We start from the raw sequence: 27,643 nt of genomic DNA on the forward strand, positions 1-27,643 counted from the left end.
GACCCTTCTGGGAGCATTATGCATAGCCTCATATTGCTAAACTTTCAAACCGTTTGTACACATTTTTATACTGTCAGTAGTGCAGTCAGAACTTGCATTTACTGAGAGCGCTCATTCTAATAATAAAGGCTTTCAATTAATGAACCATAAATAGAAGTTTGAACAGCATTAACATATGCACACAAATATTAACTTAACTGCAGGCAGTGCCCTTCCTTGATCCTTAATGGGGTACTGCAAACTGGCAGCCAAAGGGTTTGTGCTGCAGGGGGTTGGGCCTGCTTGTCCCAAGGACAAAATGCACATTAAAACTTGTTGCCCTTGACCCCAAACAATATGTCCTGGGCGTCGGTCTATAGGAATTCCACATCCCTGCCATATAGATCCCCAGGAATAGCCGTTCCAAGGCTATTGCAGGGGCATTACATAGGTTGGACCTTGCTATGGGCTAAAAAGTCCATTTAAGTTTTAAGAGTGACCTATAATGCTAAAATTGTAAATCTGTTATTGTACAGCTGGGAGACTATGCCAGCTAGATATCTTAATCGATTGCAGACTATTGAAATGAACACCTGGAAAAAAAAATGCTTTGACTTGCCCAGAGGATTACCTGCAGGAAAAGTATTATGTTGACCAATGGGCTGTTAATCTCCTGGATATCAAGGCCTCACTGGATATTCCAGCAGGGTACAAATTTCAACATGTATCTGTAGTCCAGCAGAATTGAGTTTGGGCACCGGCGAGCGGACGCATCCACCAACACAGGGAGAATCTACCGCCCCCCCCCCCCCCCCCCCACATGGGTCGTCAAAAACGGCGGGGATGCCGCCGGCCTCACACCAGTCCAGAACGACCTCGTCTACGTCGGTGGGACCCCCCCACGGCACCGAGCCCGTCGGACGACCCCACGTCCAGGAAACTGGACCAGGTTCTGGCAGCCACAGAACAATCTCGAGTGGCAATGGAAGGGAGGTTCGGCGAGTTGGCATCGGACCTGGGCCTCCTTCGTGACGACCACAGAAAACTGGCGGACAGTCGCGCAAAGCGCGCACTCTATCCAAACACTGGAACCGCAGGTGCAAAAGCAGGGCAACGCGCTTCAGGACCTACTAACTCGGATAAAGGTGCTGGAGAATAAGACGGACGACCTAGAAGGGCGCTCCAGGCGGAGCAATATCCGAATCATGAATTTGCCGGAAGGAATCGAAGGACCCAACCCGGTCAAATACATCACAGACTGGATAGCCACATTCACGCCAGCAGACTCTCTCACCGCGTTTTTCTCCGTGGAGAGAGCCCACAGGCTGCCGGCCTGCAGACGACAGCCGGGCATGCCTCCTCGCCCTTTCTTGCTCAAGCTCCTCCATTATCAGGACCGAGACACTATCCTACGAGCAGCCAGACAGCGGGGACGGCTGCAGCTGGAGGACAAGCAAGTCATGCTGTTCCCGGACTACTCCCGTGCGGTCCAGCAACAACGGGCCACCTTCCTGGTAGTGAAACGTGCCATGTGCCTGAAACATACAATATGCGCTCCTTTTCCCGGCCCGCCTAAAGATCATCTATGAAGGCGAGACACACTTCTTCACGGACCCATGAGAAGCGGCGACATGGGTGGAACAGCACACACAGCACCCCAGGGACGGCCCCGGCCCTCGCCCGAAAACGACACCCGGGTCGCCGGCCCCGGAGGGCCTCCTCCACACCGATTAGTGTGCGGACCGGAACTACCACCGCCAGCTCCCCGGACCTCGCACAGATCATCGCGGAACGTCGGAAGGCTCTCCAGGCGGTGGCCGCTCTGAGTCCCCAGGACAGAGGATCAGACTCGGAACGTGGCCCTCACATCTTCAGCTCGGATGACGAAAGGAGTGCAACGCCTAGGTCACGGGAGGGCTCTGACGCCCCCCGTGGTGACCCCCCAGACCGCAGACACACTCATCTGACAAGAGACCCACGGATCAGCGGGAAAACGGACACGCGCGGCCCTACAGACCGCACGGAGCAGAATAGCCACTGAGCCCGACACCGGGCAGGACACTTATAGACATCAACAATATACGGGCAGCCGCCAGAGCGGGAGTCGGCAGCCACCAGAATCACCACCCCCACAGTTATGAACTAAAGTTACACCATGACAACCAGTTTGGGCACATCGCTTCGCACGATGCGCCCCCATCAGTGGGACTGTTTCCCACCGTTGTTGCAGTTCACCCCCCTACCCTATGTGTTCCCTCCCCACCATTCCCACAGCGGGCAAGGCGACCTTCATGGACGATGCAGTACACAGACGGACGGTAGGTGGCGGGCGAGGGGCCGGGTGCGACGGTTGTGGGGTCCACAATACAACAAGGATGTATACACATGACTTCCCACAACATGTCTCACAACTCTAACACGGACATAAAATTCCTGACACTTAATGTCCGGGGAATGCATACCGCCCGCAAGCGATACTCCATTTATGCCTACATCAAGAGACAGAAGGCCCAGGTAGCACTCTTACAAGAAACGCATCTGACGGCGGGGGAGGCGGACCGGCTACAGAGAAAGTGGCGAGGCATAATATGTGCCACGACCTACTCCGCATTTGCCAGGGGTGCGCTAGTATGGGTCAGACCGGGGTGCCATTTAAAGAGCAAAGCAGACTTGTAGACAGAGAGGGCCGTTATGCAATACTGACGGGACTGTTAGAGGGCCAACAACTACTGATGGGGAGTATATACGCCCCCAACACAGAACAGGAGGGCTACTGGGGCAAACTCTCACACACATTGGCTCATCACACGTCGGTCCCATGGCTCTTGGGAGGGGATTACAATTGCACCCTAGATCCACACCTGGACCGCTCGCACCCCCCGCAGGCCCACTCATCAGCATACAAGCAGGCCGCAGGCCTCCGCAGCTGGGCAGACAGATGGGGACTAGCAGACATCTGGAGAACTCTCCACCCCACCACGAAGCTTTACTCCTTTCATTCGATCCCACACGATCTGAGGGTCCATCTAGACAGATTCCTATGCTCAACGTCGCTCTTACCCTCAGTACAAGAGTCGGACTATCTAGGCTGAATAGTGTCGGATGCGCACACGGCGGTCCTCCGATGGAAACCCCCTCACCCCCCGATCCCAACGTGGAGGATGCCCCGGGACTGCCTCAAAGACCCGGTATTCCGCCAAACCCTGGAGGAGTATATGCAGGGCCACTTTCGACAGAACGACAACACGGCTTCCACGCGTTCATTGGAGTGGGATGCATTCAAGGTGAGCGCCAGAGGCCACTGCATTCAGCAAATAGTTGGGGTCAGGAGAGTGCTGGACAGGGCCTTGCAGGGGGCGGAGACCCAGCTCGCGGAACTCTCGAAGAGGGTAGATCAGGGAGACGCCACAGCGGCGCAACTATCGGCGGCCAAATCCTCCCACGCATCAGCGCTGCGAGACCTGCGTAAATATAACTTTCGGGCATACGCGACACGGACACACAGAGAGGGGAATAGGGCGGGATCCCTCCTGGCTTGGCTAGCCAAGTAAGACACAACACCGCGCCCTATCACAGAACTCCTGACCCCGGACGGGCAACTCAAATGTTCGCAGACTGATATCCTGCACATCTTCCACGGGTACTACGCAGCCCTATACCGGTCCCCGCGGGTCGGACCCTCGGGAGACCTCGTCGGTTTCCTAGGCGGGTCGTCCCTGCCCACGATTCCCCCCACAATCGGGGAAGGAACTAGACCAAAAACATAAACCAGTCGACGTGAAACAAGCGATTAAGGCCCTAGCACGTGGGAAACCGCCGGGCACGGACGGATTCCCGATTGAGTACTACCACACGTTCGCGACACTGTTGGCGCCGCGACTGGTCTCCATATACGAAGAGGCGGTAGCCCGTAAAATGCTCCCAGACTCGATGCGGACGTCGATCTTGGTGACCTTCTTGAAGCCACACAGAGATCCCATGCTCCCGGCTTCTTACCGGCCGATAACGCTCCTGAACACTGACTGCAAGATCCTAGGGAAAATCTTAGCGGAATGCTACAGTCAAATCCTCCCAACACTGGTGCATCCGGACCAATGTGGGTTCGTTCCCCGGTGTAACACCTCGCATAATTTGCGCCGCCTTTTTCACATCCAGGATCAGACGAAAGAACGATATCCCCGGGCGGCGTGTCTGGTCCTGGACCTGGAGAAGGCGTTTGATATCCTGCTGTGGCCTTACCTATTCGAGGTCCTGCGACGCGTGGGTGTCGGGCCCACGCTGCTGGCCTATACCCAGCTACTATACGGAGACCTCACCTCCAGAGTGAGACTCGGCAAACTCGTATCGGCTCCGTTCTCGGTGACCTGCGGGACCAGGCAGGGATGCCCCCTCTCTCCTCTCCTCTTCGCCCTGGCGATGGAACCCCTGGCCATAAGGCTGCGACGGGAGGGGGAGGCATGGGGGATTCCCATAGTGGACGTCACCCATTGTGTCTCATTCTATGCGGACGATCTCCTGATATATGTCCGTGATATATCGGCCGACCTCGCGTCAATCTGGACGACGCTACGGGAGTACGAGGAAACCTCGGGACTCTGGGTCAACTGGGAAAAATAGTCCATTTTCCCTTTGGGCATCCACGCAGGGCCCCTGGCGATAACGCTAGGCACTCAGGCGTTGAGGTGGGATGGGGCGGCCCCCAGATATTTGGGAGTGCGCCTATACCATTCCCCCGGAGACCTCTTCGAGGGAAACCACCAAAGGGCACTGACTAGCCTGCATTCGGCGGTGGGGTTCTGGAAGACGCTGCCAATAGCACCTATAGGGCGTGTCGCCATTGCAAAGATGATCATGGTCCCAAGACTGCGCTACTACTTTGCAAACCTCCCTATAATCCCGCCGCGTTCCTTCTTTCGGGAACTAGACACGCTGTTGCCAGCCTTGATATGGGGGGCGGCCGACACCGAGTAGCGTTGCGCACATTGTACCTCCCCACAACAGCCGGAGGCCTGGGAGAACCGTCCTTCAAATCGTACTTCCTCGCGGCACAGCTCCAGTGGCTGTCCCACTGGACGGCGGAACGGCACGTGGAGGAGACGATCACAGAGGGAGGCAGTCTGCCTCTACCTGTGATCCGACGAATGCTCATGCCGGGCTCTAAACCGACGTGCACGCACCCGCTCCAGGTCGCTATAGCCCGCAGATGCATGATGAGGATCCATCGCATGTCGAAGGGCCAGCCACTATATTCCCCCCTACTCCCCCTTGTGGGTTTCCCCCAGCAGAGCGGGTACTACACCGCGAGAGCCCTCCAGGTGTGGACGGACCACGGTGTCAGAGATGGAGGCGTTGTTCCAAGAGGGACAACTGAGGACGTACGCACAACTGGTGGAGTGGTACGACCTCCCCCAGGGACAATTTTTGAGACACAGGCAAATACTGGAAAGTGGTGGCCGCTTCTGGCGCCCACGCGATGGGGAGCCCCCGACGCATCCGGTGTTACACACAGTGCTGCGTAAGGGAGCAGGCAGTCACCTAATCACCTGGCTTTATAAAGCGATCCGGGAGCTGGCGGACGTCTCCCTGGACAAACTCCGGGAAACGTGGGAAGACGACGCAGGCAGAGTATTCAATGATGCGGAGTGGCGTAAAGCCCTGGAGTCCCCCAAAAAGGTGTCCAGGAACGCGCGATTGAAAAATATTCAATTCAATATCTTACACCGGGCATACCTCACCCCTGACAAACTCCACCGGTTTTACCCCGATACACGATTTGAATGTCCCCGCTGCCACCTGGTGGACGCCGATTTCAAACATATGTTTTGGGCCTGTCCATCCATACAACGTTTCTGGGGAGGGGTACACCAAGCCATTCGAGCTACAACCGAAATCCCGACCGCCTTCACCTGGGAGGAATGTGCGCTGGGGATATCCCCGAGGAGGAAAACCGCGAAGGTGCAATGGAAGTTCACTTCCTTGGTCATTCTCCTCGCGAAGAGGAACATTGCGATGCATTGGAGGGCCCCGGAGGGGCCGTCTGGTCCGGCATGGGTGGGCGCGGTGCTCAAGTGGGGAGCAGCAGAGGAGGAGCTACTGAGGGAGGAAGAGGCGAAGGGTGCCCGCAAACACCCGATGTCTATGGAGTGGGCACAGCTCCTCATCCTTTTTAAGCAAACATGCGTGACGGGAGAGGTCCCGGACACGACACAGCCCACCCCCCACGCCTCGTCGGCCTCCCCCCGGCCGCCCCGGACCGGCGGAGGACGCGAACGGCCCATTAGACAGGTAACACACCTAGACGTGAGGGCGAGTACGAACCCAGTCCCCTGCTTCGCGACGAACGGTAGGCCCGCCCACCCCCCCCTCCCCCCGATGAGCCCCAGGACGCACCACAAGTACTTACCACCAGTCCATACACAATCTATCACGGGAACTTCTCATTCGCCAATCCCGCATCCTTCCTCTCCTCCCATGCTTCACTCACTGCTTCCTTCCCCCCCCACTTTACCCAGTTTCGGGGCCCCACCCTCACCCTAGGGCCCTTCCCAGGCCGCCCCGTAGGCGGCAGTAGCCCCAGTTGGCGGTTCACACGCCGTTGTCCTAGTTACATGACATGACAGTGAAACTGGGAAAGAAGTGAACGCTGCATAGACCAAGATGGGGAGGCAGAGCTGACCCTGATCGAGACGGAAGTTGTAGGCACTACCGGGATGATATGCACGGGGGCCAGACAGAACAGACCTATGGGAGGCATGTCTTTCGGGTCATCACAGGAGATCTCAGCAGCTAATGGTCTACAGTACCCACCCACTTTAGCTTACGCAAAGGTCCATGATGTCGTGGTGCAATGATTAATGCTTATACCTGTGAATGTTCAATGTGATGAAATGCATGCAAAACCCTAATAAAAAAATGTCAATTAAAATTGAAAAAAAAATCTGTAGTCCAGCAGAAACACATAATAAATCACTCCATAAATTAGTACTCTAGTAAGGCCCACAAAGGGGACGTGTGCAAAAGAGATCTGCATCACTAAATGGAGTCATTCTATGGCAGACATGCTCAGCCTTACCTCCAGAACATAAAAAGTGGTAATATTTTGAAGTGGGCCCTGAAGGTCAGGCTGGGGCGGGTCCCAGCCTTTATAAAGTGGAAGTTGGGTATTCTGGTCGGGGCGGTAAGTGGTATGTGTCCCTTCTGCACAACACCCCATTGTCCTTTCTGCACATAATTGCTTGTTCCACATGCTTTGGTTAAAGTAGATGTTTGCTGCTACCCGTTTTTAGAATGTTACAGGTTCGTCGTATCGGTGACCTAATGACAGTAATTTTAAATTGTAATAATATAATATTGTGCTTTGCTGTAGGGAAAGTTTTGGCTGTAGTTGAACGGTTAGCTGATTGAGTAGTCATCGTACTAGATGGACGTTAATGGAATGCTGAGGTCGGTCCATCAATGTATGATCTATGGTTACTGTGAGACCGGCTAGAACGATTAGTGTCCTAGCTTGAATCGGGAACAGGATGGTCACTCACCATACGTACCATACATCATTATAGTTGGCTTATGCCGTTTGAAAATGAGAAATTAAGTTTGATATCTCCTTCTATAATTGCATTTTACATACCTTGTTGTATTTTGAACATTTATTACTGCTGTGGCTCTGTTTTGCACAAAATGAATTTTATGTAGGCTCAAAGATAATTGTACTTTGCATAAATATTACTGTTGTAGCTATATTTTGTACAAAAAACTGTATTTTATGCAATGCTAGGTTTCTATGTATGCTAGGTTTCTACGTAGGCAATTTGCATGTGTGGTTTCTTGGAGTAATTTGCCCTTATGATCTGGACTAATCCTATTTATCCTATATCTCGTACAAAGACAGAGCTACGCTTTTGCTCTGCTATTAAATATATCTATATACTAAATACAGTTCTTTGTATAAGCTGCTAAAGGAAGGGCGAATGTTTGGCATATTCTCAATTGTATCTTCATGTAAAAAAAAAAAGGAGAAAATTGGTCATCTTGTCTGCAAATCGTAGCTCTGGGTTTTTAGAATATTTTCATTTTACAAAGAGTGGGTGGTTTTAATTGAAATTGTATTTTAGTACAAAAAAAGTATATAAGATGAACTGGGAGCCTTGTAAATAGCCTTAATTCTTACATTTTGAAAATGTGAATTCGTTTTTATACTGGGACCACTGTCAGTATGCAACCTGAGCTCAATTTTGATTTGCATATCCCTACTTTGGGACAGTAAACTTACAGCTAAAGGGTTTGGGCTATGGGGGTTGGTTCTTCTTGTCTAGAGGACAAAATAAACTTGAAAACACAGCTTTTTTTCTAGCTGAACAGCTGAGCATTGGAGTCCACTAATGCACATGTTGTTTGCCTGTATTGTGCAGGGCTGGTTCTGCCCTTTTGGACCGTATCGGCCCCTATTTACGTGCACTTTCTGTCTCTCTCCATGAAAGTAGATAAGTAAGGGGAAAGTAGCCAGACTTGTGTTTTTGATGTAGTAATATTTGCCTTGCCACAGTGAAACCCACCCCTCCGTTTATCGTGGTCATGGGCCACATTCTGTTGGGAAATTCATACCTAGATGAGACTATTGCATGTCCACTTGAACCGGCCTGTACCAGCATTAGGGTGGCCACTAGGACAGGGCCTCAACAAAAACTGACTAGCAACAGAAGAAAATGCTTACAGGGGTGTAGAATGTAATAAAATATCTACTTGTCCATGGGGTAGGTTGCTTCATAAATCTACTTGTCCTGTAACACAATCCAGTTGTCCCTTTTGTGCAGTGTAATGCGGCGACAAATTATGACCGCAATCTCATCATATAAGAGCTCTGAAATAGCCTCTCTGATTATGCCAGGGCTCCTTCCATAGTAGGGTTTGAATACTAGCAATTTCCCTTATGTTGCCACGTTTCTGCAGTTCTACATACTGGGGTTTAAGGTCATGGTAAGCAGCAATTCCAGGGTTGGAATGCCCTTTTGAGTCTGTGCAAACCTACTAACTTGCTTGTTTTAAGGGTTTTCACCAACTCTTCTCTAATCTTTTGCCATACTGAGAAAGGGTGGATATTTACTTGTGACAATGGCAGACATACAACTTCTTCCAGAGTTGTGAAAAAGTGGTTGGCGGGAAAGTGAACTTGCAAACACTCAGATTTTCGCAAGAGCAAATCTACACCTGCATATTTGCTCATGCTAAAATGCAGTTCACAAACATTTTCTAGGAGTACTATCTCTTGGCCTACTTCTGTAAAGTCTTTAGTAATTAGGTCTGGTGTTAATCATGACCTTTTGTATTTATTAAAATTGTGTCTCTCTTTCTGCCTATTGGCTAGCTTCACTGGGAGTGACAGCATTCTGTTCTTTCACAAGGAGCCTATAGACACTTTTTTGCTTTTGCCATTGTTTGTTATAATGGTGAGGGCCCAGCAGCTCCCACACTAATAAAGTTTTACAAAAACCATGCCAAAACAGATCACGCATTGACAAAACCAAAAGGCTGACCAACAAATTCAGACAAACTGGTTTTACCAGTGCTTCTTTAGTTTTGTTTCCCATAATCTTATTAAACTGGTTACTCATTTTCCACTATGAATATTTTTGGGAAATGCTAGCATGCATAAAAACATTTTACTAAATGATGCTGCAAAGAAATGGTAACTACATTTTTTCAGTAGTTTAGAGAAATGTTTTCAATTTTTTTTTTTTGTGAACATTTTAGTTTGAAAGCGAAGAATCCGCAATCTTGCGTTTATTCTTCTGCAAATATTTGCATCTTATCAGAGCATTCTGGGAGCAATATACATAGCCTCATATTGTTAAACTTTGCAAACGTGTGTGCAAGTTTTTATAGTCTAACCACTTTCAGTAGGGCAGTCTGAGCTTGCGACATTTACTTAAAGAGCTCACCCTCATAATAAAGGCTTTGCAATAATGAACCATAAATAGAGGTTTGAACAGTATTAACACATGGGACACAAATATTACTTTAACTGTATGCAATGCCTTTCCCCAATCCATAATGTGGTACCGTAAACTGGCAGCCAAAGGGTTTGTTATAGGGGGTTGGGCCTACTTGTCCCAAGGACACAATACACATAAACTTGTTGTCCTTGACCCCAAACTATATGTCCAGGCGTCGGGCTATAGGTATTCCACCTCCCTGTGCTTATTCAAGTAATTATTGATTTTTGACGACAGCAGGTTACCTGGTTTGCTGGAGGCAAGCCACCTGGCAGTCCAGAAGGCTAGAAGTTCTGGGCCCTCTGCAAATGCTAAGTAAAATGATTTGACCCTGCACCATGGAAGAACTGTGCACCAGAATAGAAAATTAAATATCTGCAGTGAAACTACCTAGTGAATGTCATTATCCCTCAAAACTGGGTCCAAGTCTGGGCTAACCTGCATGGCATGCAGAGGAAAAGAGTTACCGACCTGCATGCACAAGGAGCTTGATTACCACTGCCAGGAGGAAGAAAGCTGTTCCAACGGAGGGGAGCCAAAGTCCTGCTGCCTTGAAGGACCGTCATGGTGTTTATCTTGGTGGACTAAGGTTGTCCTGGAGACACTAAAATGTCCTGCTCAGCTGCAAACACAGCATCTGGGTACGCGAGCTGCACCATTGCCTTCAGACATCAGCAATTCCCTATACCTGTTGGATGCCTGTCAGCAGGCACTTCATGTGCCCATTAGCTAATGGGAAACTGGTCCCTCAGGCTCGTTTTGGGTGTTTGTGCAAATAGAAAGTTTTACCTTTGACTGTAGAAAGTGTGCATCTTCAGAAAGATCACTATTGCTAATTCAAAGTGACTTCTAGTGGGTATTGTGCCATTTGTCCGCCACTGTCCCCTAAAGAAAGTCCAGTGGGCTACTGGGCTTTGGACACCAGTTACTAGCAAGTACCCTTCCAAACTTTGGACAACCAAAACACCAGATCTCCCCCTACAAGACCGCCTTAAGGGGCCTGTGGTAGCACCTAAAAGTGGTATCTTGCTTTGTGTGCGTGGTGGGGATTTATGGCCAGAAATGTATATGGACTTCCTCATGTTCCCCAGCCCTCAGTATCATCCTTCGACTCAGAGGACTTGACACATCAGTGGCATAGGTGATGCGTTATGTCTTTCTGTCTCACATCCCTTCACTGTTGATTACAATTGTAACACAGATGCTTCAGAGAAGACCAGAGCCGACCTGAGATATTCCTCTATGGTAACACAGGCGATACAGCTCAAAATTGACTTTCTAGTGCAAAGGACCTAGACGCTTCAGACATATTTAGGGTTGATACTCTTGCACATACAGTGCTAGGCTCCTAATTGTCTTTGTAAAGCATAGTTTTAAGTGTGCGGTTTATTACTGGTTACTGACGTCCTTTTCTTTCTTCCGAAGTGAATTCCGAATTGCTGACTTTTATACAGCATTCTGTGTTCCAAGACCCTCTGTGTCCTAGAATAATCCTTCGCTTCGCAACGCCATCCCAAGGGAGTCAAGTGGTAAAAGCCTGTACTGGAACATTTCAATTATAGCGCAACAGAGTTATCATATTGGGACACTAGTGGTGAACTTTATTATCCTTCAGGGGTAAGGACTTCTAACATCTGGCCAACCAGAGAAAATACCTCACACTTGCATATTTTCAAGCTTCTACTTTGCAGAAAATAAAGTAAAAGCAAAGTACTCTGGTCTTTTTCTGTACCAGACAGATATATTCCATAACATTGAAAAAAAAAGCACAGGAGGGGTATTGACTGTAGGACTGTTTAGTACAGTAGTTACTTGAGTGAGAAGCCTGCAGTTCTTCTCCTTTAAGTTAAACAAGATAAGGCATCTTTGTTTTCTGCTGTTGGTTAATTTAGATTAAAATGTGCTAGTCTCGTTTTGCTATCTCCACATTTGCTACTTGCTATCCTATTGGTCAACACTAACATAGCAAATCTTTGAAAATAATTTTGTTACCTGTTCTTGAGTCTGTATAAATGGTCCAAACGTAATGACAATCCCCAGCACACATTTAAAATTAAACAGGAAATGACAGCAGTAGCATTTATAAGTCAAATCAAATATACTATAGAAATCACAATAGGTTCCTGGTTTCTTAATTTTTCTCTTCATCTGGTTCCTTTTTTTATAAAATTTAGACAAGATCTTAGCCAGCCAACAAGCGTTTCGTCGTCACAGTGGGGATACAACCCGCAACTTTTTCAAGGCGAAGTGGAAATGCAGAGTAAAATAATTGTGTAATTGCGTTTTGTTACTACCTGTTTACAAACACATTTCTTCAATACCACCACCATGTCTCCTTTCAATGGTGCAGAGCAAATAGTGAAATAAAAATTCTAATCAGATGTTTGTCACAAGGTGCATGATCAGTAAACACCACATGAACTAGTGTGAACACAATAAGGTCTGATGTTCAGATATTCGTAAATAAAACACACGTCCGGAAAATAGGTGTGCTATTTGCATGTATATATCTTCTATATGAGCCTATGTCACCATTACTCTTCATCTCTACTGCATGCACCCGACTAGTCGGTGCCATAGCATGCTGTACCGTGGTACACCCACTTAACACTTGTGAACGAGTGCCTGCTCATGCAAAAGTTAAACCCGACCTATCGCAATCGTTAGTGCAGAGCAACGGAAAATCACCAACCTCTGTCTCTTGTTCTTAACCATCTATAGTACACAAGGGGAAATATAGAATTAAAAGTATAGGAGTAGAAAGGCTACTACACTAAACCACCACATACTCATTCACAATTATTGTGAACACATCAATCATCAGTCACCTACTTCATGTGTGGTGATACTTTTGCCCACGCCGGAGGATTATGTGGGTTGGAATTATCAGGGTAACTTTCAATCTCTTCATAAATTGATCACCGATTATTAGGGTGAGTCTTCTGTAAATAATAATAGATTTCATGACCCTGCCGGTGCCTGTACCGAGTTACATTTACTAATACTATCCCCCATCTGTAGGTATAAAGCTGGTCAAAACTATTGTTATCGCTATTGCTCTTATTGCACAGTTCGCTTCTCCACAGCCTAGAATCCATACAAAACAAGCCCACAAATTCAAACCACTAAACACTACCACACAGCGGTAGGTCTAATGCCGATCAATGACTTCCTAATGCTATCGTCCCAATTGGCAATATCCATTTCTAGAACTAGGTATCGGTAAATATTTATTCACAATCCAAGTGCTACACAACAACGCCACTTCTATTTAGTCTAAGTAGTCATTCGGTTATTACACCGCAGCCACTATCCCTGATTATGTCATCCGTGTTGCTAAACCCCCTTCATCTTTGGCCCTCCTTACTGTATTTGTTCCTTAAGAATCCTCGTACACCAAATTCCAGTACCTCGAGTGCGAGGCAGATCCCTTCAGTTCAGATATTCAAATACTGTCATCACTGGTCACGTGTACGTAAACACTTCCGACGGGCTCACCTACACTGTATTCCCAGGCGCCATCTTTGAGTGTATTCTGCCGTGCACTCCAGATAGTAAGGACGCATGCACAGTGTCGTAATCCTATTATTTTGTAGCACAAGAGACACCTGTTCTCATTTCATTTGACCAATCTTATCACTAGCGATGTAACAATTGCAATCTTATCTATTCAAAACGGGATCTACTCACATGATCTGGGAATGTTGTCATCACCTCGCACAAACATATAGTTTACCAAAACACAGAATTTGCCCTAACTGCCACCCATGTGGGCGTCCTCTGCCTGTCACAATTTTTCTTCTTTTTGGAAATACCAGACTAGTGCAGTGGTCAACTCCACTACCCCTCAATCAATGAATGTTAGGGCCCTCAGACTGCATACACCTGTCTGTCAAACAAGAGCGACAATTTCCCGAAATCCGCGTAAGCTCTGTGAAAATACATTTTGAAAACAGAAAAAATGATCCAAGCTACCACAGGTACAGGTGCCATCCCTGTATACCATAATTGATCTTTATCATTATCATACTCGTGCAGTGGTAAGCTCCACTTGCCCTCAGCCTATATCTGTCAGGGCTACCCGGCTTCTGACAATCCCATCGCTAAGAAGAAAGCCTTGTTCAGTACATCTGGTCAACCAGTGAGGGATCCAATCCAGAAAAATATTATGGCTCATCACCTAAATCTTCCTCCTATTTTTGATTCAAACACTCAATCTGCGGTGGAGAGATGTGTGATGCCGTAAAGGATACTCCAAATGGGTCATGATTGATCAGTCAGTGGCTGTACATGTGATGGCAACAATTTCCGTTTTAATAATAATTTAAACGTATGTATACTCAAATCACGTTGATCAGAGAGAGAACATAGTCAGGATACATCTCAAATTCATGAATGAGTCACTACAGTACTCTTAAAGGCTAAGGTTATTATCTACCCAAAAAGTAGTACAATTCCGGATCTAAATTTAGGCCCATTTCTGTGGTCCGTAACTTAAGAATCCATGAGGCCTAATTTCTACGCAGCGCAAGTTCTCGGGGTCTGATCAATTCCATAGAATACAAAGTATTGGTTCCTACTCTGGGATGTACACTGCGCAATGTGTACGGCAATGGGGAACCTGGTGTCTCCCTGCTTGACTGCTCTCATATGTTCTCCAATTCGCTCACTCAAAGTTCTCATTGTGCTCCCAACATATCTCTTGCTGCATTTAATCACATACACAACATATTTCGTGCTGCAATTGACATGATTTTATCTTTTGTTTCCTGGACCACTGAAATGAGTTTTCTTACTTGCCCACTTGCATACAATACAATGTCCACATCCATAAAACCCCACGGTATGTGGTGTCAACCAATTGGTGGCAACTTTGGCTCTAGAATAGCTCAGACTCAACATATTCTTGAGGCACACGCCCCTTCTGTATGTAATGTCCGGTCTTGTAATAATAGACCCACCCAGGGATCTGTCTTCCTTTTAGAATATGCCAGTGCCTATTCAGGCTTTGTACAAGTACTTTAGATAAAGTATTGTAATTCGTCACCATCCGTATTTTGTCATCAGTCCTTTTCACTTTAGTTTGTTCTTTCAAAGTTTCATGTCACTTAACCCTTCCAATCCTCTATCTGGCTTTCTCCAATGTGTCTGTCATACCTCCTTCTCTTGAAACTGGCCATCATACTACTGCCACATTCTTCAAATTCAGGATCATAGCTACAATTACGTCTCGCCCTGATCAACTCTCCATAAGGGATTGCCTTGATCTGATGTGAGGGGTGTAAACTGGAGGCATGCAAAACAGAATTACATGCTGTTGCCTTATGAAATAGTCTGTGGATCTGATTCTCCCTGATGTACAGTTCCGTGTGCAAAAACATAATATTCTCATTGCTATATTCAAAAGTGGACCTAATATTGCAATCATTACTATTCAAATGCCTGAAAAAAATCAACCAGTTTCTCAGTGCTCCCTGTCCATACCATTAGGCAGTCATCAATGTATCTACCCCAGAACAAGATCGAATCATTCCATTTAATTCCACTCAAACCCCAGATCCTCGTCTCCTCGAACCAACCCATATTCTGTATTTCCACATAGCCCTGAAAAAGTTGTGGGTTGTATTCCCACTGTGGCGACGAAACACGTGTTGGCTGGCTAAGATCTTGTCTAAATTTTTAAAAAAGGAACCAGATGAAAAGAAATAAAGAAACAAGGAACCTATTGTGGTTTCTGTTGTATATTCGATTTGACTTACAAATGCTACTGCTTTCATTTCCTGTTTAATTTAAAACGTGTGCTTGGATGGTCATTACGTTTGTTTGTAGCTCAGGCCACAAGATTTGGGGAGCCTGGTGGTTCTCTCCACCCTTCAGCACCGTTCTAGCTAGGATCAGATTGAGATATCAAGTGAATTAACCTTTTGGGCGCTGATTTCCCTGTATATTATACCGCCTTTCTGTTGTATTAAATGGTCCAAACGCAAGGTGTGATCTTATGACCATGTTTCTTACCACAATCCTGTTCATTTGTTCCTAGGTTCTGCATTTTGGTAAATACAGAGATGTGGCAGATTGTGGGGTAAGTGTCATAGATGCATGAATAAAAATTGACCTGAAATGTGTGTATGTTATAAATATCCAAATGTTTGCTATGCTCCTGTTCTTCTTACTCACCATGTATGGGCTCTCAGTTTTACTTTGGTTTTTTTAAACTGTGTGATCCATTTATGCTTGGGTGGGTAGGTACTGATTTGCCTGCTGACTCCCAGTAACCAAAAAGCCACCAAAGCAATTTATACAAATCATTGACGTACTTGGGAGAGAGAGAAATCCTACCTTCCAGAATACTTCTTAATTTCACTCGACCAAAACTGTTTTTGGTCAGTTCATATATTTTTTTAATCGAGTGATATTTCACAGACTGAGACCTTATTTTAATTACCAAATTTTTTTCTGTATTTAGTCACCTAATCTTGGCAGGTGGCATTTTAACCCATGTTTTGCCCAGCATCTGTCTTAAGTCTGCAGTGAGGACCATACACTTGTCCAGGCGTACTCCTTAACAGCTGTGTTTTTATTGTTGCATCCTATTTTTGCTGCCATCACGGATCCATGATTGCCATGCTAATGTGCACTGCTGCGAATAGGTGATGCTTCAGATGAGTCTGTTATCCTGCAATTTATTATTTTTTTAAAGCTTTTTTTCATGTCAATTGCTCATTTAAACCCAGTGCGGTTTCGTCTGTAGCATGTACCATACACATGCTTTGTCACCAAAGGATGCTCCAAATATATATAATGTAAATGCGCAAACTAATAAATGTTTAAATACTCGCCAACTGTTTTCCAGCCTCACCAGGAAGTGGATGTGAACTCTAACCGGACTGTCACGTTGGAGAGACAGACCTTCTACTGTGTTCCGGTGCCGGGAGAATCACTGTGGGTGAAAGAAATATCCTTTTGGTCAATTCTGCCAGCTTCAGATTTTCTTAGTAACCTGTGATGCAAATCCTTAAGGTGAGGGGTTTGGCACATAGTTGCATTCTTTGTTTTGTCTGCTCTGAGCCCGTATTTTAGCAAGAAACTAATTCATGCAGTCTAATTCTCATAATAAACTCCTCATTGGTATTTCCAAACTTTTACCATGAGCAGATCGGCATGAAGATGAGGACCTGGCCAAATATCCTCTTCCAAATTATTACTGCTCCCAGATTACAGAACTAAACCATATACTACATGCTGTCTGTACTGAGAAGGCTTCCTTTGCCATACTCTGAAAGTTTGACACTTTGAACCGAAGATTTTCATTTGGTTAAGCTGCATGGAGCTTTATCCAATTCATCCAAGTTATGAAGGACTTCACACTACAGTTACAAACTTTACATTTCCCATCCTAGTGATGGCACAGTGTCATCATGTATTTTTTGCTTAATGATATGGCAACCTGCATCATTTTTTTTACGTGTGCACACATTATTTGCATGTGTTATTTTGCACACAGACTAAACTAAATGAACCCTATGTTTTTTGCGATTTGGGGATGTACATTTTAAAGTTGAGTGGGCCTAGGTACCCTACTCTAGCATTAAATAAACCTTGTATTTCTGCTTGTTGTGTACATAACTTTTTGTTTCAGACACAAGTCCACGTGTGCTCATTAGAAAGTTTTATTGTTCGGTCGCTTACATTTTTAAGTTTGTAAAGTAGCCGTTAAATAGTTAGGACGAGGATTCCCAGCACCTGCCTAGAGGGGGAGGAAAGGAGGTGAATACTTGGTTCTGAGAGATCAAGAAGGAGGCCGACACTGAATACAGAGAGAACACTAGGTTTTGATTGATCCTCACTCTGGGACCCTGAAGAATGTATCGGTTGGACAGAACTTCTTTGTGAAGCAGGTCAGTTAGGGAGATCACTTGTCCCTGTCCACCTTAGCTGTTGGACATCCTTTCCCTTCTTTTGAGACCAATGTTTTTTCTATTTTTCTTCAAATACTCTTGAGAGCAGGCACATTACTTCTCATTGAAATAGGAAATCCCCGACCTGCCCACAATCTTAGCTTCGCATTAGAGAGCTTCCTTTATAAAACAAGCATTGGAAATGCAATAGGTCTTACCTTTGTTTAAGTTAAAGCAAATTGCTTTGCAAATGGTATTGTTTTATAGCTTTGTATTAATTAGTGTATGTTTGTGATATGTTGTGATTTTATGTTGATAGAATTGTATTTGTTAGCTGTGTAGTAGTAATAGACTAACGGGATGCTCTCCAATAAATACGTGGATGAGAAGAGGCTGTACAGACACAGACCTCCCCTCACACTCAGAACACAGGGTGATTTTCAGACACATATACCCAAGAATGAAGAGCGGGGCTGATGAACAACCATGTGATGTTATTTGGTTGAGGGGAGGATCGATGGGTGTGTGATGTCTCTTACAGCACCCCTGGCATTTGGTAAATCAATGTCCATCCCTACAAAGGCCATACATGTGATCCTAAAAATTGACGACTCAGAGGTGTTGGGGAAGGCCTCCACTCCTCCCATCGGGGGCCAAACCACTACTCGTGGCTGATGATCTGTATCCAGAAGCACCCACTGTCCGCTTTAAGCCTTCTGGGTGGCAATTAGGCACTTTATAACGTGTGACATACAACGCTCCTGCTAGGAGCTCAGCCACCCCGATACCATTATGTTTAGAGTGCCTATATAACAGTCACAGTACCACAGCTGCCAGGGGACTCATGCCGTATGTAACACACTTTGCCAACCCCACGACAAACCGCGTTTTAGCATCCCTGGATTTTTAAGCCACTGCTTACTATATAATAAATGTGAAACGCCAAGTCCCAGAATGCAAGTTGTAGGTGGCTGTAATGCGAGCCAGTGTCGCACGTGACCTAGGTTAAACATGGCCTGTCCGCCGGTGTAAGAACGCTGATGGAGACATCTCTGGCATTCCATTAACGCTCTCACGACCGAGCACTGGTATCCGCTAGGAAGTGCCTACCCTCCAGGGACAGGCTTCCATTGCATGCACCTTGTAGCACTCCCCAGCTTCCGCTCGGAGACCATGAACACGTGCTGGGGGAAGGGGGACACTGGGCTTTAAATGCCCGGCTCCATTAACGATGCATGTGAAAGTGCCCTGTGCGTCCTTCCGGCTGATGAGAGAGAGAGGCTGATGCTTAGGAGCTGCTGCTGGGTGAAGCAGACGCAGGGACAGTTTACCTCATACATGGCCCGACTGGAAAGAGATTCAAAGACCATGCAGTACTGGGAGTTAAATGAACAGCAGCAGCATGAACAATGCATCTCAAGGGGTAGCGTGAACAGCAGACGCGGGGACAGTTTACCTTGCTTTAAAAGTGAAAATGGGCATGCGTGCTCAATGGAAGCGATTTCCAATCACAAGCCAGCTTATGCCATAAACCGAACCCTCCCATGTCACGCCAAACAAAGATGGCGTCGGCATGTTGAAATGGGCCGTACTAAAATAGGACAAGGCGGTAACCAAAAAGCCCAATTGCCAATCACGCGCCAGCGTTTAACATAAACTCTGACGCAAGCCAATTGAAAAGAAGGGTGTGGCTTAAATTCCCCTTCCGAAACGTATCGATTCCAAAAGCCCTTGCAGAGCGAACAGCGCATGCGCGCTGCAACGCCAGGCGAGACCTAAATACAAGAATTTGCTTGATTTTCATATGTTAACTTAATAATGAAATGGTCCCCTTTACTAAATTGAATTACTTGGTTCATACTCGTGTGCTGTATTCAGGTATATCGTGATCTATGACTGATTGATTTAATTTAAGATTGTAGCTTAGCTTGACTAATTTTCTTATCCTTCATGGTTCGCATACCTGTTCCTCTATTTTTAATGTGGAGCTAAATCCTCTTCACTATCATTGCAACATTATTGAATTTGTAATTTCAGCCTCAGTTCACGAAAAAGGTCCATCTGATTGGATATAGAGTGGTTCCAAGATTGCGCCTAGATAGTGTGGTGCAAATACCACTCTTTTGTAGACTTCTGTCACTGGTAGTACTAGCTGTGTAACCATGGGAAACACATTACCTTACAATGCAGGTGGAGAGTAATGGGTCTCCAGCTGACTATACAACTGGTCTTGAAGGACATAGCTCCATTTACCAAAGCTACAGACATTATATTTCGTGTTCACAGGACAAAACCATCCCTCTCTCCACAGTGTGAAGAGAGGATATGTGCTACTGTTCTTTACTGTATGTAGAGCCACATGCTCCATATGGTGATCCTGCCAGTGCTGACGAGTAAGTCCTGAGATTTAAGTAACTAACTACTACTTTTCTGCTGGCATCTATGTTCATATGACAATGACTTTGGGCTCAACGCACTGACAGACCCCTAGGACTTAGCTTAAACTGACGTGCATATATCCTGAAGCGACCCTTTAACTTTTTATCATTGAAGGGTTGAAATATTGACTATGTATTACAGGACTGATGACGCATGGAAACTGAATATTAATTACAAAATACTCCCTGACGGTACTTGCTCAGTCTTGTATGCTCAATATGCGCTTTGAATTTCTTCACTTTTTACCTTTCACTGTACTATAAGCACTATGTACACCAGAACAAAGTTTTGTGAATTTTGACTTGAATATTACTTTATATGTATGCACATGTTTAAATACATGTGAACTATTAATTATTGCAACTATTAGTATGTTTCTCTTTCTTGGTTACCTATTGGCAATTGATTTGAACATATGGCCTAATGTATTGATTCATCCTCCGTTAGAAATCAGAAACATGGATATGACTAAACATGTTTCCATAAAGTAAATTCAGATTTATGATAAATGAAACCTTAATATCCAGTGTTAAATATTTACTAAACTTATCTAGGTTTTTGTAGGTACAATGGAATTGCCCTGTTTCTTGTCAATGAACAAGACTGGCAGTGATTTTGATGTTAAAGGAAGTGGATTCTGTAGGGCTGAGAATATAGTGATTGTTGACAAACGCGACATTGGGTCAGTAACCTTCTCATTTGGTAGCCAAGCAGTTTTTTCAGAGCTGGGTCCTAGTCCTATCTTCGAAAATCGCAATTAAGGGTCCAAGCATTTAGTTATTACTGATTTTTACACATAAAATGCAAACCACTATTTCCCTACCAGAATTTATTTTAGAAAAATCCAATTTGGGTCTTTTTGGGGTCTCTCTATTTTTTTGATTGGCAGGCCACATACTGTGCATATTGACCGCACTGAGATGGGAACATGCAACAAAGCATCCGTTTTATTATTCTACAAGGCTACTTATCCCACTAAAACTCTAAAGTATCTACGTGTGAATGTGTGTTTAAGTTAAGTGTAAATTATACTCTGTGCAAATAGTATAGCCACTAGTTTGAAGGACCAACATTTTTATTTTGATAAATGCCAATAAAGTGATGACTATTAATGATTGCCTACATGCCATGTCAAAACAATAAATAACACACAACTGGGTGTCCCTGTTACTTTAAAGGTGTGCCTGGCTGTGCCCTTGGTTGGTTAAACGTGAAAATGGGTTGACCTGGAGACTAAAGTTATGCACTCAGCGCGATGATTGTTGACTTTGCAGTGGCACCGGTGAAGGTAGTAGGCCCTTTGGTGATGTATGACTGAGAATAGGAGTTGGCTTTTAATCATTGTGGTAATTTCAGTGATTGGATGAGTTTTGCGGCTCTAAATGACACATGCTAGTAAAAGGTAAAGAGGACTTTTGACACATTTTTCTTAACTTTTACGGCACATCTATGCAAGTTCCAGCCACGCCAGAGTCTGTCCTTCAACCTCATACACTCCCAATCGCCAGAAGAGGACTTACGAAGATGATGAGGACATGGAACTGCATCCTACTAAACAGAAAGAGCATCCAGCAGGTGATGTCCAGTTCTACTCTGCCAGTAGGCCTTGGGTTGTGCTTTCTCGTGGTCTAATCTTGCTCTTCGGTATAATATGAATAAGTAAATGAGTGCAGGACTATCTGTGCAAAATACTAAAGGCCTCTGTTGTCTGACGGACAACTCCAATATGTGAACTGTTCTTGAATCCTGTGTCCATTGCAGCTTGGTTCTGACATACATACACACACACATATATATATATATATATATATATATATATATATATATATATATATATATATATATATATATTTTCACTGAAAAAAACATAGGTTTCACACATGTTATAGTTAGCTGGACATTTCACTCGTACAAAACCATTGAAATTCCCCCGTTATAGTTAGTTCAGCTAACTATAACTCGCGCGCCCGCAATCCACTGCAGATGGCGTCACCTATTACATCACTCATGACATGGTCAGTGACATCACTCTTGTAAAATCACTGATGACATCTCAAATGACATCACTGAGTCACTAGTCTGCAGTAAGATACATTTATTGACTCACTTATAGAGTCAGTTATGCACCACTGAAAATCATCTATTTACACACTTGTACACCCACTTATTCTTCAACAGGCCTTTCCCTATATATATTAAACATATTAAAATTGTTCAGAAACACATACTCAATGGATGATGTCATCAGTGATGTCACTGACCATGTCATGAGTGATGTAATATGTGACGTCATCCGCAGTGGATTGCGGGCGCGCGAGTTATAGTTAGCTGAACTAACTATAACTTAAATAACGGGGGAATTTCAATGGTTTTGTACGAGTGAAATGTCCAGCTAACTATAAAATGTGTGAAACCTATGGTTTTTTTAGTGAATTTGCAAGGTTTTTTAAATGCTAATTTATGAATGTATTATATTTTTTAAATATTTATTTTACAATAAGCTACCTATGTATATAGTTATAGATTGACTTTATCCTGTAATATGGAATGGCTCAGCTCTTTTTTTTTTTTTTTAAATTTGGATAAAGTTGCACAGCATAGTTAATATCTTCTATAAACTTCTAAACACTTTAAAAAAAAAAAATTTTTAAGGGTTTTTGACCGTGCACGCATGCGTACGTGCTCCGTGTGCGCATGCGTACGTGCTCCGTGTGCGCATGCGTACGTGCTCCGTGTGCGCATGCGTACGTCGTGCGTGCTCCGTACGCGCGTGCTCCGTACTCGTATGTGCTCCGTACGCGCATATACGGTCAATGCGTGCAATGCTCTTCTCTCTTATGGTGACACCAGCATTCCCCTAATAGAGAGCAAGATACAGCAGCACACATGTGGCACCCCATCATTTTTTTCATTTTTTTGTTCCTCTGTTCCTCAATTAACACAACGGCTCCTTCTAGAGCCACCTAATATCTAAACACTTAAATTTGATTTTTAATTCTAATTTTTTTATGATTTTTTTCCGCCGTGCGAGCACCTCGCGATTTAAAAAAAAAAAAAAGAATTTTTTTTTTCACCCTTCGGGGTCCTTCAGGGACCCCCTGACAAAAGCTAGGGAGTCAGGAACTCTGTACCCTGCCCCCTTTTCACGTTCTCCACCTTTCTTCTTCACTGTCACACACAAAATGGCGGACAACACTTCCTGATTTCGACCGATTCGAATGTTGACTGGCATGTAACCACCAATCACAATTACGCTCGCGCACGTTAAGGTGCGCGCTTATAGATATTTATGTACTTTTAACTGCAATTTTCTCAGGAACTACTGAACAGATTGACACCATATATGCAAAAGGCACATCCCTGACCTGAGGACTACTTCTTTGCCAAATTTCAAGTAATTCTGTTCAGCCGTTCGGGCTGTACCTTCGACTAAAGGTCCTATGGGAAAATGCATGGGGAAAACGCGTTTTGGGACCCCCCTTTTTTCTCAGCCCCTGCTTGACGAATCACCCCGAGACTTCCAGGGTAGGAGCTGAGCGGAGCGCCCCATTAGTTTTGAACATTTTGCGAGGATCCGTCAACCGGCGCCAAAGTTATTCAAAATAGAATTTTCAGATTTACTATGGAAACACGGTCCTAACTATAACCATCTACTGGCGACCGCCAGTAGATTATTTATATATATATATATATATATATATACATACAAGAACGAACAAAACCACTTCAATTTATGTTGACTACTTTCTACAGGAACATGTTCGGAAACTAGCCTCTTACATCAAAGACACAGGGGATTTTTTTGGCCAAAATGGCAAACTTTTCCTGGCACAATGACAATTTATTGATTACTCTTGATGTGGCCTCGCTATATACTTCAATTAAGCATAGAGCTGGCTTACGAGCTCTACAATATTTGTTGAAAAGAGGAACTCAATATGCTGACCATACTAAAATGTTAGTCAATATGGTAGAAATGTGTTTGTTGAATAACATTTTTATGTTCCAGAATACCATGTTCCAACAGTTACAGGGAGTAGCCATGGGAGCCAGCTTCTCCCCCAGCTATGCCTGCCTGCACATGGGCTGGTGGGAGGAGCTGGTTCTCAGGAACAAATATTTGGAAATCCTAGAAACCCACGTAAAATGTTGGTGGAGATTCATTGATGACCTTTTTGTGGTATGGCAGGGCACTGAGGAAGCAGCATTAAAATTCATTGAATCCATTAACATCAATGATTTAAATCTTAGTTTTACCGCCAACATTAGCAAAACTAATGTGGTATTTCTAGATGTAGAGCTCATTGTCAATCAGGACAAATTAGACACCAGACTACATAGGAAACCCACGGCAGGGAATGCCATCCTCCATGCAAAAAGTGCACACCCAAAACACTTAGTGCAAAGCATTCCATATGGGGAGTTACTGCGCATCAAACGTATCTGCAGTAATTACAAAGATTTGGAAATCGCACAATTGGAATGCTTAACCAGATTCAGAGAACGAGGCTACAGCAAAACATGCTTAGTTAAGGCATTAAACAGAAGCAATTTGAAAACAAGGGAAAATTTGCTAAAAAACCAAAAGTAGAAGCAACCAAACAAGATACACCACAGAGTAAGTTCAGATTTATCTTGGAATACAATCCACATGAGTCATTAATACGCAAGATTATCAGCAAAAATTGGTATCTGATTAAACAGGATCCAACTATAGGTGAATCAATTTCCAAAAAACCCCCCATAACATACAGAAAAAATACTTCTATGAAGGATACCCTGGTAGACAATGACCCTGTGGACTTACAACTAAGGGGTTATGGTTAGCTCAAAGAACCGGATTTTACAAATGTAAAACATGTAAGGCTTGTCAATTTGGAGTAACTACCACCGAATATTCAACCCCTTTCGGTGGACCAATCAGACAGATCACAAAGGCCTTAAATTGCAAAACTGAATGTGATTTATGTGTTGGAATGTCCTTGCAGACTGAGATATATCGGCAGTACCATCTTGCAAGGACATAAGCGAATACTCCCAACACATACGGGCCATCAAAAATCATGACCAGGCTTACCCTGTGGCACGTCCTTTTCATGAGCAACATGATTGTGATCCAAAGGGTCTTAAATATTTCCTATTGGATTCAGTCCCCAAAAACAAGCGAGGGGGTAACAGGGAAAAGAGCCTTCTTATCTTGGAAATGAATTATATTCTAAACGTAGATACCAAACAACCCAATGGGTTAAACAGCTCTGAAGAATTGCATGCCAGTTTGTAATAACAATTATGGTCCATCAGCATAAATACCAAATGAGCTATAAGAAGTACTTTTAGAAGTACATCTCGTAATGTTCAAAGTAAAATCACAATAACACATATATTTGAGAAACTGCGATAGTCACAAGAAAAAAGCCTCTGCAACAAATATAATGGCAATACGAACCATTTTAAGTTAGCATTAATTTCAAGACCAATCGACCTACCGAATTCTTCCTTTCCATGTGAACTGTTTTTAATCACCTTTTTCTAGATTAATTTTAGGCACTTAGCACCTTTTTTTACAAGCATTTATTTTTGCGCAATAATGGGCGACGAGTATACAACATACACAACAAAAAATATTTCTAAAAAAATCTCTTAGCTAGTGAAGACATAAGACATCATTTTGAGTTCAGTTTCAGAAATAGTTGGTTAGATTACCAACTTAGTAAATAAACAATATCCTTCAGTGTACCAGTATTGGTAATCTGATAAATATAAATGATTAAAACCCAATAATTTAAATGGATCAGCCTATACTCTATTTAAACACTATTATAGTAAGCAAAAGAGCATTTGGCCAGTTAAGTTAACATTGGGATGCGGTATTTGGCTTATCAGTACAGCGTGGAGACTATGGAACTTATCATGGTAACGCTAATATGAACTTTGAATTGAGCGACACAAGTAAATGTGATGAGAGCAGTATTGTACTATATATCCCAACATGCACTTTGGATAAGCATGCACTCACCTGAGTTTAATGAATTATTATGTGGGTATTTATGGGTAGCCCCTAAGTCACGCTTGTATTTCTTTTAGTGCCGCTTGCCCGTGATCAAGGATACACGATATCTGAAACGCGTTGGGCTACTTATTAAAGCATGGAACACTCTGAATCTGGTTTGCTGCAAGTTATTTTCCTGATGGGAGTGCGCTTTATGCAAATGTGAAACTTTATATATATATATTCCAATGGACTGTGGCAGGAAATATAAGCCTTTGGAGGTCCCATCATAATCTGTTTCAGAAATGTTCTTTTCAGGTCAACATTTTGTAACAGGCAGTTCTTTAACTTCTCAAACTCATCCCCACTCCCAGTGGCACCCATTTTTGGAGGCCGAACCTTCCTCTTTGCTTTAGATTTTTTACTTCTTTAAAACCTTTGTGGCTGTATTTTAATATAACCTATGGAAGGTGTTAAATGGATGTCTTGATCATATGTTTTCTAATTGTTTTCTGATGTATTTTTAGGGGCAGCAAAAAGACAAATTTGCATCTACCTATTAATAAATATTTGGGAATCACTTAGGTGTATATTGAGATCTCGGAGGCTATACCTTTTCTGCTTTCCAAGTAACTAGTTTCTTGCACCGAGAAAGGACATTAGTGGGAGTGATTTATTTACTTCGCGTTCTTCATTTTATAGATTAACATATCTATAATTCTGCCACCTAATGGCTGATTATGAAAAATTCAGCTTAAGGTAACCAGATCGTAATACCTGGAAAGGATATTTAGTTCTCTGTCATAGATCACCCGTAAGTCACTGAAGCAAAATACGCCTTCGACCTCTACACCACCAGTGATCAAAATACCTCAGTTCTGCAGAGATGTGGCATCTTTGACATGGGATTAAATGCTAACATTTCCAAAGTCTATGAAAAAAGTACTAATACAGAGGTCTAGTTTGGATAAACCAATCATATGGGAGCACTTGGGTCTTTACTTTAGTGATCACTTAAAGGTGTGGGTAAAGTAGCCATTTCTCTCTTGTCTTGCTTTGCATTCTGGGCTTGTAGGTAAGTATAACATAGTTAATCTTTTATATCCAATACTTTTCTCAGTTTATAGCTCTTCAGTGTAGTTAAACTGGAATGAAAACTGTTAAAAACACAGCAGATCAGTTACCTGTTTTCTGTTTACACTTGAAAATGAGCATACCTTTTCTCTAGGGGCAACATATGCAGCCTGGTCAGACACCACTTTTGTGCTGCATTCATTTTGCAAATATCCCCTTCCAGATGGTGCTGCCTATTGGTTTCTGACAATGGTATGACAATGGAATATGCTATT

The 27,643-nt window shown here is 44.2% G+C and overlaps 1 protein-coding gene across 1 annotated transcript in view; it reads left to right on the forward strand.

The window, feature by feature from the left end:
* Nucleotides 1-27,643, forward strand: part of MCMBP (minichromosome maintenance complex binding protein) — a 176,227-nt gene that overhangs the window by 60,790 nt on the left and 87,794 nt on the right. The window contains exons 4-6 of the mRNA XM_085602822.1: nucleotides 16,009-16,050; nucleotides 16,822-16,923; nucleotides 21,751-21,880. Of these exons, the coding sequence (XP_085458948.1) occupies nucleotides 16,009-16,050; nucleotides 16,822-16,923; nucleotides 21,751-21,880 (274 nt within the window). The remainder of the gene's footprint in view (nucleotides 1-16,008; nucleotides 16,051-16,821; nucleotides 16,924-21,750; nucleotides 21,881-27,643) is intronic.

This window comes from Triturus cristatus, chromosome 1_2, assembly GCF_964204655.1.
Source record: "Triturus cristatus chromosome 1_2, aTriCri1.1, whole genome shotgun sequence".
In the NCBI taxonomy this organism is placed as follows: Eukaryota; Metazoa; Chordata; class Amphibia; order Caudata; family Salamandridae; genus Triturus; species Triturus cristatus.